This window comes from Stegostoma tigrinum, chromosome 39, assembly GCF_030684315.1.
Source record: "Stegostoma tigrinum isolate sSteTig4 chromosome 39, sSteTig4.hap1, whole genome shotgun sequence".
Classification (NCBI taxonomy): Eukaryota; Metazoa; Chordata; class Chondrichthyes; order Orectolobiformes; family Stegostomatidae; genus Stegostoma; species Stegostoma tigrinum.
The window spans coordinates 16,612,115-16,625,917 of NC_081392.1; the positions used below are offsets into that span (position 1 = coordinate 16,612,115).

A 13,803-nucleotide genomic window follows, 5' to 3' on the forward strand; every position below is an offset into this window, starting at 1 on the left:
CTCACTCATTCACTGCTAATGGAATAGTCATTGGAGCCAAAGGGGCAACAATGGAAAGGAAAATGGGAACATGAAGAAACAGTGGATCACAGATGGAACCTGCTAAATACTTACACTGAAAATAAATTAGAACCTTGTTAGATCAAAAGTCAACTGTGCAATAACTTAAATGAGCGGTTGCCACTGCCTGTAAACATATCATCGACTCTCATGATGTCCGTGTTTTAATTAACCTGTTCCAGGATTTGGTCTGAAAATCTTGAGCATCTGAATTTCCAACAAAGGCTCTCAGTAAGTGAGGCTCTTTGTTGGATGCAAATCAGAAAGTTACCATACCGAGTTCATGGGGAAAAACACACATCATGCATATCTCTGAGAGATGAATGCTGGAAAAGGAAATTAATACAAAGGTGAAATGAAAATTAAAGCATAGAAACATCATATCTTCCCCCTCCAGTTTTCTACTCTCTTGAAGTTGTTGTCTGATGATGGAGTGCCGCTGTATGGATATGCCCATGCCACCTCCATTAGCAATTCTTCCTGCATAAGCATTGACATAAGGAATTTACTTTTCATCTGAATTTAATCCATTGAAGTTTTTGTTAGTCATTGACCATTGGAGAACAATGAGGAATGGTAATCTACTTCCTCTTGCTTCTTTTCCTGTCCTTGAACGAGGTGTACTAAAGCCAATTGTTCCATCCCCAGATGGAATTTGTTAAGCAAAGACTGGGGATTGAACCTGGGATTGTTCTGGGTGTGTAGAACTTGATTAAAATATTGGACAATAATAGGCGATATAGATGTTTTATCCTGTTTCATTTTTTTTTCCTTCAGAACTGACATATCCAGCCCTATGGTTTCTATTCACTAGAGATGCCAAATCAAACCGCAGTGCCAAACTAGGTATGTGAGGCCAATAATTGCCAACTCTTCCTTCTGATGACAGAGTGGTGTATATCCAACCATTTAAAACAAGTAATACAAGCCAAGGTACCTCTCAAATAAAGGGGTTGGAGGGAGGGAGGGAGGTAGGGAACATTTGAATTTAACAGGAATCAGAGGAGACAACTGAGGCATGTCATAATAAATAGCATTTAAAAGAAAGCTTGCACTTATGGCTTTTGTGTCCATCAACACTCATAAATTTCTCAAAGCAATTCACATACAAGTTATTAGAGTTATGCAAACAGCTAGCATTTCAAGCGTAATATACCGAAAAGAATGGTAATTTCATCAGTTTTTACACTTCTGTTTCTACTTTCCTGTAGCTGGCTGGGAGGTATTAAAGACACTGAGAGGTTGATTTTAAAATTCTTAAGCTTGTTTCAAATCTCTCCATTTAGGTGAAGGGATCTGATGAAAGCTCTCATCTCTTCCTATCTTTAATCTCCACCAACCTAACAACTCTTTGATTCCTGAAATGATAGGACGCACGTATGAAAAGAGACTGGATCAGTTGGAACTGTATTCACTGGAGTTTAGAAAATGAGGGAGATCTTATAAAAACCTTTAAAATTCTAATAGGACCAGACAATGTAAATGCAAGAAGGATGTTCTCATTGATCAGGGAGTCCAGAACCAGGAGTCACAGTTTAAGAATGCAGGTTTAGGGTTAGGCCATTTAAGACTGAGATGAAGAGAAATGTCTTCACTCAGGTAGCGATGAACCTGTGGAAATCTCTGCCAAAGAAAATAGTTGAGACCAAAGCATTCAATGTTTTCAGGAAGGAGTCAGTTATACTTCTTAGGGCTAAAGGGATCAAAGGATATTGGGGAAAGCAGGAATAGAGTACAAAGTTGGATGATCAACCATGATCACGTTGAATGGCACAGCAGGCTTGGATAGCCAAGTAGCCTACTCTTTCTCCTATTTTTTATGTTTTTATCTATGCTCCTTCAATTTTGTTTATCATGTGTCACCAAATTTAATTGTTTCACCATTGGCAGACATGCCTTCAGCTGCCTACTCTCCAAGATCTGAAATGCCCTTCCCAAACATCTCCATCTCCCTAATTCACTTTCCTCCTTTAAGATGGGCCTTAAAACCTTTGCTTATGACCAAGCTTTTGCACCTCTAACTATCATCTCCTTATATGGCTCAGCATTGTACTTTGTTGTACAACGCTCTGTGAAACACCTTGGAATCTTTAAATAAGTATGCTATATAAATGTAAGGGGTCATTGTTGAAAGTTTGATTAATTTACTTCTAATTACTGCGTCCCAAGATCTAATAGCACATGCTTCCTTTTTTCCCTTCCCTCATCATCTGATTGTGTCATGAAACAAGAACTGAAACAGAATCAGTCAATGCATCTGCTCAAATATTCTTTAGTTTTATTTCTCTTGGAAGCATTCTGAAAATACAGTCTATGACAAGGTACTTACTAAATTTGCCTGTTGATACCTAAATGCTTATGGTCCACTGATGCTTGGATGAGTTCCTGGAGGATAAGAATACCTCTGCATGAGAAATGGGATGGGGTGAGAAAGGTGAAGAGAAATAGAGAACACAATAAAACCAGGGTGGTTTCAATTGTGTAAGTTTTCTTTCATCATTAGACCAGCCCGTGTCATGTGACCAGGAGCGTCGATCAGCCATTGAAGAAGCAAAACAGCATCAGTACGAGGGAGCCTTTGTTCCACAGTGCAGCTCAAATGGACTGTACAAACAGGTGCAGTGCCATCAAGCTACTGGATACTGTTGGTGTGTTCGAGTTGACTCAGGACATCCAATCCAAGGCACGACTGCACGGTGAGCACCTCAATAGATAAACAGGGCTAGGATGAACTTCAAAGGGCAGTGATCATACTGAGACTGGTAATGTGTCAAGGATTACGACTACAACGTGAAAGGAAGAGATCAAGTTGTACACCTAACCTGTTCTTCCTTGTGGTTGGTCAAAGATCAAATCTTTGAAGAAGCTTATTCCCTCTTTTAAATCAGGACTCTATTTGACTTGAGGTGAAAAGTTGCAAAACTAAAAATCTGAGAATAAATTTTTGTAAGTATTGAAATCCATAAATTGTCTCTATTTTATAATTCTAATTCCAGGAGAATGAATTATATTATTTGAAATTCAAGCTCTGATCCAAGTGAAATGGTGCACCTACTTCCATTGCAGGCCTCAGGTGCAATACCTAGTGAGTCTACAGTTTGCTCCTTTTAAAAATCTCCCCAAGACGTACTTTATTGGTATCATATCCTAATTGTCTCATTATGTGGCTCAGTGTCAGATTTTATCATTGCATTCTTGTGAAGCAACTTGATGTTTAACTACAGCATGAGCAACATTATATAAGTTGTTCCTCTAAAGGTCACATACTTAGTTTGACAAGTATAACTAGTCTGCAGTTATTCTCTCCATGTTCAAAATCATCATGAAAGGGGCAGAAAGGAACATTCTTTACAAAGAACATTTTATGGCATGTTGTACTGCTTACCATTCCTGCTACAAAAATGCAAAACTAAAAATCTGAGAATAAATTTTTGTAAGTATTGAAATCCATAAATCCATAAAAGAATCCCCCTTGCCCTGAAGTACCACCCCACCAACCTCCGGATCCAATGCATCATCCTCTGACACTTCTGCTATCTGCAATCCGACCCCACCACCAAAGAATTCCCACAACTCATCCCTCACACCCCGCCCTCGCAAAAACAACCAAAAAAGGATCCCTCTTGTCCTCACGTACCACCCCACCAACCTCCGGATCCAAAGCATCATCCTCCGACATTTCCACCATCTGCAATCCGACCCCACCACCAAAGACATTTTTCCCTCCCCACCCTTGTCTGCTTTCCGGAGGGACCACTCTCTCCGTGACTCCCTTCTCCGCTCCACACTCCCCTCCAACCCCACCACACCTGGCACTTTTCCCTGCAGCTGTAGCAAGTGCTACACCTGCCCCCAAACCTCCTCCCTCACCCCTATCCCAGGCCCCAAGAAGACTTTCCACATCAAGCAGATCTGCTAATGTGGGGTATTGCATCCGCTGTACCCGTTGTGGCCTCCTCTACATCAGGGAAACGAAGCGGAGGCTTGGGGACCACTTTGCAGAACATCTATGCTCGGTTCGCAATAAACAACTGCACCTCCCAGTCGCGAACCATTTCAACTCCCCCTCCCATTCCTCAGACAACAGGTGTCCATCGTGGGCCTCCTGCAGTGCCACAACGATGCTACCTGAAGGTTGCAGGAACAGCAGCTCATATTCCACTTAGGAACCCTGTAGCCCAATGGTATCAATGTGGATTTCACAAGCCTCAAAATCTCCCCTTCCCTACCACATCTCAAACCAGCTCAGCTCATCCCCGCCTCCCTAACCTGTCCTTCCTCCCACCTATCCCCTCCTCCCACCCCAAGCCGCACCTCCATTTCCTACCTACTAACCTCATCCCGCCCACTTGACCTGTCCATCCTCCCTGGATTGACCTATCTCCTCCCTCCCTTCCCACCTACGCTTACCTTTACCGGCTCTAACCCCGCCTCTTTGACCTATCTGTCTCCTCTCCACCTATCTTCTCCTCTCTCCATCTTCGTTCCGCCTCCTCCCTCTCCCTATTTATTTCAGAACCCCCTTCCCCCTCCCCCATTTCTGATGAAGGGTCTAGGCCCGAAACGTCAGCTTTCCTGCTCCAGAGATGCTGTTTGGCCTGCTGTGTTCATCCAGCTCCACACCTTGTTGTCTTATAAGAGGAGTACAATTTGTTTTATTCATTTATGGGACATGGCTGTCAGTGGCAAGGCCAATATTTATTGAACATCTCTAATTACTTTTCAGAAGGTGCTGATGAGCTGCCTTTTTACCTTCATCCCTTTGTTTTGCAACAGCAGGGCACCATACCTTTACTAGATGCTTGATCCATTGCTTAAAAGTGCATAGATTCACAGCTTTAATTGAGTCTTAAGAATCAGGAAGAGAATGAATCGAACGGCTCCAAATAAGAATGAATTACGTTGAAATATGAGCAGCAGAATCTAGCAGGAACCTTGAAATCTAAAGCTTTTGAAATGAATATTCAAGCCAGAGAATTCAACTTACTCTCCCATTCTCTGCAGTAACCAGACACCTGATTGTGGCAGTGCTGGAAGATCGAAGATCTCTGAGATGGCCCCCCTTTTCAGAGACAGGAAACTCCAAGGTAAGTAACTTGGAAATTAGTATGACTATGACAAAAGAAGAAAGCAATCATAGATGATGGCCTGCATGATGTTTTTACAAAAATGTCGTGATGAAAACAATGAGGCACAAGCCATTGGTAAGCCTAACCTATGAAGATGTCTGTAATATGACCACATTAACTTTGACATTTCTTTCTATGTGCCAATTTGGCTCAATGGTTATACTTTTGCCTCAGAGTCATCAGATTGTTTGATCAAGCTCTACTACAAGGATTTGTGCTCTTAATCTAGTTTGATATTCCAGGAAGGGTGGTGTTGAGTTTCAATTATGGTGTTAAACTGGATTCCCAATTTAGGTTGATGTAAAAGAACTCCTGCTACATTTGTAATGTGATGTTGCTATGGCCTTGTGAGGTTATTTTGTCCCTTTTCTTTCAAAAGAGAGATTGAACAAGAGACACAGAGCAGTCTATAAGAGAGTAAACAGCTTGTGAGGCCTTTTTTTTAAAAGGTTGGAACAATAGAAGCAGCCTGAATGGGTGCGGTCAAGCTCTCACATCTCTCTGTGCTACAGCTGAAAACTGAAGTTCTCTCTCAGAATTGTCTTTTGACATTCTTTCTTGCATGTGACAATAAAGCTAATATATTCACTCATTCCTCCCTGGATTAGAGAACTGCATGTGATACAAGCTGTTTTCTGAATTTGCCTTTTGCCAAGGATGTTTTTATGGGATATTACTATATTGGAACAGTTAATTAGTAATATTTAGTGTATCTTTTGTTCTGTTATGTTTTCCAATAGAGTTAAGTTACTCCAATTCTTTCTTTCTTTTGTTATTTTTAACTATGATGGATGAATAAAGCGTGTGTTGCTTTAAATCTGGTAGTTTGACTAATCAATTTACATCCGGAATGCAACACCTTACATTTATCTTTCAAAAATTAGGGTCTAGATTATCTTCTGAATGGTTTGAGGGGGTTTGGTCTGGCCCATTACAGTAAAGAATACTGAGTTTTTTTCCTGGTATCTTGGCAAAAATTTGTCTCTCCATCAACCGCATTAAAATTAGATGACTTAACTGGTCACATCATTTGCTGTTTATGGGATCTCATTTTATTTGTATTGTCTGTTGTGTTTGCCTAGCTGGAATGGAGGGAAGACAGTTGTAAAGCATATTGTTATGAATTGCTGATCTTTATAATGTTGCAGGTTGTCCTGGTGGGAAGAAGACTGAATTTGTGGCAGGATTGCTGAAGTCCCTCATTATGGACATGGACCAATCTGGTTACCATTCAACATGGAGAAGGTATACTTCAACTAATTTAAGGCTTAAAGGAGGAAGCATGAGGCTTTCATTATGTGCTGGTACCCTGCACAGCTACCAAAGTTTCACACCTTTCTTGTTACTGATGTTGAATAGATATTACTGGAATGTAAACTACTATGTCACATGATCTAGTAAATTCAAGGGCCTGCAACTGAATCTTGCTTTGACAATTGGAATAAGCTTTTCTCTCTAATAATTGGGTTCTGTGTGAAAATAATTCAGACAGTCTAATCTACATCCTATAAGCGTGGTTTTATAATACAAAACATCTCCCTAATTCAGGACGAATTCTTGGTCAATTGATAGCCTCAATCACACATGGCATTTGATTAAACGGTGTAGGAAGTGGAAATATCAAACTCATAGAGTTGCAAATGGATTACGTTTGAAGTGTATTGTTGGAAAACTGCAGGGCTTTCTTTCAAAACATTTGATCTTGGAGTGCTTGAAACTGACAGTAGTTGATATCATTTCCCATGTCCAATGGACTAATGACTAGACATTCCACTCTGAAAATTTCAGCCAAAAGGTGGGAAAATGCTTCATTCCTTGGTTCTGACATCTCAAACTTTGGTAAGCTCTGATGAGATGTTCCAGACAGTTGACTGTGCCATTGAGATATTTCTGCACTTTCTCTGGTTGCTCTTTATGTATTTGAAAAGTTCCTTTCAACTGTTCTTGTTCTGCCAGTGTAATTTCATTGCAAGTTTTTTTTGCATAAGATACTATCATATTCCATACTAGTCTTGTCTGGAAACATCAGGGACATTGTTAATTCCTGCTTTAGCTTTAATAAATATCAAAGGAATTGGAGAAACTGAACATATCTGGGTAATTGTCTATTAGATCAAGTCAATGAGATAATAAAACAGAATCACTTAATCCAGTACTCTATAGGTGCTAACTGTGTATGAGGACTCTTTCAGTGAATAGCAAGTGTGTTGTCTTAATGATTTACACAGCTTTCAGCAAGACCAGATTAAAACTTCCAAACTTTAGTGTGTTGTATCTTTACAAGTTTCATTAGATAGGACAAATAAGGGTCACCTTGTCTGAAAGAATAGTATGTAGTTGCTCCTAAATTATAATGTAATTGTTAAAATTAATTGTTATTATATGTGATCTGTACTTTAGCTGATTTATTTTGTCACAAAAGGCCTTATTCTACAGTGAAGTCCAATTCACATTGTTATTTCTTCCTCACACTTTCTACATTATTACTTTAAAGTTGAGAAATGAGAAAGATGGACAAATATGAAAACCAGAGGAAAGAAATTCAGAGATATCACAATGGATGCCCAGATATGGGACCAATATTCAAGCCTGATTAGGAATGTGCTTTTATTTAATTAATTGTAAAGAGATGAGCATCAGTGACAAGCCAGCGTTTATTGCCCATCCCTAATTACTCTTGAGAAGGTGATGATGGGTCTTTCATATTAACCACAACAGTCTGTCTGGTGAGGATATTCCCATAATAACATAGAGCAAGGAGTTCTAGGATTATGACGCTGAACAATCTAGATGCCTTGATTAGGATTAGAACCTTTCTCATTTGGCAAGAATTGGAGCTAGGACATGCTGCTTTGCATATAATTGTATAAGTGACAGTCAATGCCCAAATGTTTTCCACTTCTCTGCAGAGTTTCTGAAGGATCTACTAGTTTCCTGTTGGAGGATCGTGCTATTCGCTGGTATTTTGGGAGACTGGACAAGGACTTCAACAATGAGATCTCTGAGAAAGAGCTGAGACCCTTTAAAGTTTACCTGAGGAAGAATGCCAAGCCGAAGAAGTGCACAAGAAAGTTTATAGAATACTGTGACCTTAACAGCAGCAAGTCCATTTCATTGCACGAGCTGAAGGGATGCTTGGGGTTCATCAAAAGCAGAAGTAGGCCTATGTTTTAATGACTTTTTGTCTTCATGTTTATCAAAGTGAAGATGTTAGTGCAGAGATATGGGGAGTAAGTACAGTATAGAGGTTATGTGACTGAATTAGTAACCCAGAAGTCTACATATTAATTTGACAATTGCAACCACCTTCCGAAACTCACCTGTCACCAAAGCTAAAACAGAAATTTCTGAAAAAACTCAGCAGGTCTGGCAATATTTGTGGAGAGAAGGCCGAGTTAATGTTTTGAGTTCAGTGACCCGTCTTCGGAACTCATTTCTAACATTAACTCTGCTTTCTCTCTACATATGCTTGCCAATGTGCTGAATATCTCCAGCAATTTCTGTTTTTGTTCATCGGTTACCAAGTTTATCAATTGCATTAAGAATATATATTGTAAATAGTCTGGAACAATGCCTGACTGGGTCAATATCATTGTCATAACTAAGTGCCTATGGTCATCTCAAAATGCTTTTACAATGAGTGTATTGGCTGTCACTATATTCTGGAAGTACGACAGAGACAGTGTAATGAATATCAAGGTCATCACAATGAAGGTCTGTTTTCGACCTATTGCTTCATTTTGTTGATAGTTATGGATCTATTTTATTAATAAATCTTCTTAGCTGTCTGCTGTTAACCTCCATATTGCATGATTGAAGCAAAGGGCTCTTCACTTTGGCAACATTTGTATATTGGCCATGTTTTATATTGTTTCAGAGTTTAGAGTTTATTTGCTCACACCTTTTCACTGGAAAGCATTGCTTAACATCAGCAGAGAGCAGTTTACAAACTTTTGTGTTTTGCCCTGTGACTTCTCAGTATAGAACAAAAATTATGTTGAAGCATCGTTTAGAAAGAACTACAGAAGAATCTGGTCCATTTCTGTGACAGTTTATTCTCTTCACTCCTACCTATCTAATCTACTGCAAGTAGCTGTGGTTTTGGAACTTCAGATTCATACACAACATACCTGGATAAAGGGGGTTGGTTAGCTCACTTGGTTGGATGCCTAGTCTGCAATGCTGAGCTATATAAACAGTGCAAGTTAAATTCCTGTAATGGTTGAGATCACCATGAAGATCCACCTTCTTAGCCTCGCTTGACGCATGGTGATGCTCAGGTTAAATCCACCACCAGTCATCTCTCTCTTGCTAAAGAGAGTGCAGCCCTATGGTACTCTGGAGCTATCACTGTTTGTTTTATTTTAACCTGTACAAAACAGATACCTGAAGATATTTCTGGAACAAAGATATATGTACTCCCCTACACTCTTATGCACTTGCCTACAGAAAACACAAACTCCTCCCCCTCACACACAGTCCCACATCCATAAAGATTACTGTTTGATACCCAGTAAGAAGCTGATTTGGATTTGACCTCAAAGAGGCAGCTCTTGGAAAATTCCCAACATAGTATCAAACATTAGATGTGATTCTGTAATTTGACAACGTTTACTGGATAATCCTAAATGGACAAACAATTATACTGACAACTAATTTAGGATTTTCATTTGGTTTGCAGTGTGAGGCACCTATGTGTGCCAGAGGCTACTTGTCAGCTATATATAAAGGGGTTTGTTTTTACACACAGAAGGAACTTGTACACACATTGTACCTGCTCAACTCAACAAACTAGCTATTTGCTAGTTCATTTTGCAATCAGTGTCAGCCTGTGTCTGGTTTAAATTTTAAATAAGACTTAGCAGTTAACTGCCAGTCATAATTAACTGATGCATTCTTCATTGTAAAACTTCTACCAATCACAATACACTTAGTAACCAATCTGCACTCTCTTCTTCTACAGGAAAAGTGCTGGTTTCCCCTTACAATGATATCCTTGTGAATTGTCCTGTTTAGTGCAAAATTAGAAGCTTCAACAAAAGTGTAATTTTTCTGCAATACTCATGTCTTGTACTACCAAATGATTATTCGGATTGTACAAACTGATTTCAAATAGGACACATTGCCATAAAGTAGAAAAGGCTGGCATTGTTTTAAATAATAATCATCTTGAATCTCTCCTATGGTATAACTTGTTTTGATCATGTTGATAATTCCTGGCATTTTCCTTCCCTTGGAGAGTGACAGTATAAGGGAAGTAGAGGTAGAGCTAGATATGGAAGTAGAGTTAGCCTACCAACCAGATGAGTTGGTAAAATCCTCTCTTATAGCCTACACTTTCAAAAGTGGAATTTCACTTTCACAATGCTAGGATAGTTTTGTCTCTATCCCTCTCCAATGTTTTCACTTACTGTCCAAGAAAAGAGAAAAAATGGAAGTTTATTTTTGTAGCAACTAACCAAGCACACCAATATACCACATTTAATCAGTTATCTTGAATATCTGTGACTGTTATTAGGAAGTCTCTCAGTCCAAAAGCTGTTAAAGAAGAATTGTAAGGAAAAGGAAAGAGAAGAGCAGAGGTAGCAGTTGAGGAACTGGTTTGCAGACTTTTGGAACACGTGATGATTGTAGTTTCAGCACAGTTAATTTCCTCTGGGTAAACAGGGCACAAATGGAAACTGTGTACCGAGGAACTGGTCTGTGTTGACAGCTCTCATCACTCTCTCCCCACAGGGTATTCACTCAACAAAAATTGACTGCAAAGTGGGGTATAACACAAGGGTGTGAGGCCAACAGCCTAACCTTAGTTTTGTGCTAACCTGAGTTCCTGTTTGTTCACATATTTTTGTGGTTAAACATTTTGCACATATGGTAACAGATGTCAGCAAGCTCATAAATCAGTGTGCCACACGACTTAACTAAATCTAGTGTGTTTGAAGTGAGTAAAGATATGACGAGTGATTAAATACGCATAAAATTAGTTACGCTTCTTTAGGAGTAGAAGGTAAAATCTGGCAGCATAATTTAAAAAAGGATTCATGTACATCAAAGATTTACACTTTTTAAAAACATCACCTGTGTTCCTTTTTAAAGAACACCATAGTTAGCTCTATAATGTAAATAGCCATTTGAATCATGGAAGGTTTTTAACTTCACAAAATATTCTGGGTTGCTTTACAAAGGATTAGGTACTGATCAGGGGCTTGGCAGTAGGTTTCAATAAAGTGGTCACCTTGAATGTTGGTTTTCACTGCAAGAAAGAAGGGTTTGGGACAAGAATGGGTTTCAGGGTTCTGCAGCGTGAAGACTAAACAACATATTTTATTTTGCAGCCCTGCTCAGTGCTTCCTTGTTTTGGATTTACAAAATGCAAATCAAGTTAATTTTCATTTTTCTAGGAGTCTAGGTAAAAGAAAAATGTTACTTTGTCCATCATGTCTTAGTCAGCTAGATCTTAGAAAAAGAAGTAGGCATACATAGGAGATATTGTGGCATAGCAAGTCTCTGAGCAGGGCATTCAAGGTTTAAGATTCTCGCTCTAGGACTTGATATCAGCGGAAGATCTGGTTATAGCATAGTTAAACAGGTTGTTTGTTACCACCTGTTATAAGTGTGTTGAAAAGATTTTCAGGTTGACAATGAAAAGATCAAGGTCAATCGTACTTGACGCTCCTCAAGCTATAGGCTCTGGTTACACCTAGAGATCTGCTCCAGGAAAATCAGACTAGAGAAAACAGATGTACTTTGTCTGCAGCATGGATCCCTCGATGGAGAAAGAGGCAATACAGGAACTGATTATAAAAGAGGAACTAATTATATTTATGATTTAGAAACTTATATATTGGAGACAAAGACACAGCTAATGGTGGGATCTTAATCAACTGAACACAACAAAGTCACTGGGATGGTGACGTACAACCAACCTTGGAATCACATAGCCTAACAAAGACATCTATTTGCATGATAGATAATTGACTCCTCATAACATGTCAGGAAAAGCTCTGAGATGTATCATGCAACTGTACCTTGCCAGGACGTTGACCTATTAGATAAGTTTTAATGACTTTTTAAAGATTCATTTTATTTGTGTCAATATCATGGAAAAGCAAAATTGCAACTTAGAGAACTTTAGAAACAAATCCGAATTCCGAGGTGGTGGTCAGTACTAGAGGGAATGTTGCCATCTTAGTAGAAGAACTTGAGATACATTTTACCAGTCATCTGTTGATGATTTAGCTAGCCCTATTTAACTGGCTACAATGTCCTGTAGAAGACATTCAATTTAATATTCACCCAAATGTTTTCAGTGCCCATTAGGTTGTCTGTGGAAAATGAATTAATGGAGCGGTCTGTCCTGACTATTTACAAAATGAAACTTTCAGGAAGCCAGAAGTTGATGTCCTATTGAGAAACCTTTATCGGTCTTTGCATACTGGAATGTCACGGACTCGGTCCCTGGTTTGTGGAAACCGATTTGGTCTCAATTTCATTAACTTCAGTTCACAGGCATATGGAAATTTATTTAAAAATTAACAGAGGTCAGTTTTCTTATTAAACAAATGTGCAAAATTTCAGATGAGATGTTAAATTAAGTTCCAGTCTTCGCTTTCTGATGAATATAAACCAACCCATTTACAATTTCTCCCCAAGTATTCCACATAATATTTGTTTTTCAGTTAATATCATTTAAAAAAGTCTTTTTTAAAAAGGAGCATTAGTTCCTTCATTGGCTGCAAAGCATTTTGGAATGTAGTTATTTATTTTCCTTTTTGGAACTGTCTTCCAGATGTGGTTGTGGAGGTGAATGCATTTTAGATTCTTTCAAGGTGCAAAGATGTATGGTTCTATTTAATTAAGGCTAAGCTCCGATGGGCTGAGTGGGTCTTCTTCATCTGAATTCACCCTATGGCTCAAACCTGAAAATGCACACATTAGAAATTCTGGTGAGAACAGGACTGAATCAATTGTAATACCTGCTTCAATCAAATGGCTTGATAATCAATCACTTTCCAGCAAGAAGCAGTGGAAGGTCCAAGAGAAAAAGTTCACATTTTTGGAAGGGAGAACATCAGTATTATCCAAGACACACTCAAGGTGAGTATTTAATTGCCTATTTATAAATGGGGCAAAGGAAATGGCTCCAGCAAGCCACACAGTTCAAAGGCAATTAGAGATGGGTAACAGATGTTGACATAGCCAGTGACACCACGCCTCATGGAAGTAAAACGAAATCTGATCTTTTCTTACACTTGACACAAAATTCAGTTTCTACAGACAATTACTCTCTTAATTCTTGTATTCTAATCATGACTTAAACCTAAAAAAAATTGGTTATTGCCTTGTCGAATGCCTCTGAAAGATCACCCCCAATCCCTTTCCATCTTTATTAATTGAAACGGCTTCAAATGGAAAGCTTTACTAAATGAGATAATAAAATGTGAGGCTGGATGAACACAGCAGGCCAAGCAGCATCTCAGGAGCACAAAAGCTGACGTTTCGGGCCTAGACCCTTCATCAGAGAGGGGGATGGGGGGAGGGAACTGGAATAAATAGGGAGAGAGGGGGAGGCGGACCGAAGATGGAGAGTAAAGAAGATAGGTGGAGAGGGTGT

At 39.1% G+C, this 13,803-nt stretch overlaps 1 protein-coding gene across 3 annotated transcripts in view; it reads left to right on the forward strand.

Moving 5' to 3' along the window:
* LOC125447789 (SPARC-related modular calcium-binding protein 1-like) overlaps positions 1-13,803 on the forward strand; it is a 102,359-nt gene that overhangs the window by 63,044 nt on the left and 25,512 nt on the right. For 2 of the 3 annotated variants that reach the window (XM_048522509.2, XM_048522508.2), the window contains exons 8-12: positions 838-906; positions 2,564-2,756; positions 5,065-5,147; positions 6,338-6,434; positions 8,099-8,346. In XM_048522509.2, coding sequence (XP_048378466.1) covers positions 838-906; positions 2,564-2,756; positions 5,065-5,147; positions 6,338-6,434; positions 8,099-8,346 — 690 coding nt within the window. Of the gene's footprint in view, positions 1-837; positions 907-2,563; positions 2,757-5,064; positions 5,148-6,337; positions 6,435-8,098; positions 8,987-13,803 lie in introns of those variants that run through there. The other variant, XM_048522510.2, reaches the window with a different exon arrangement.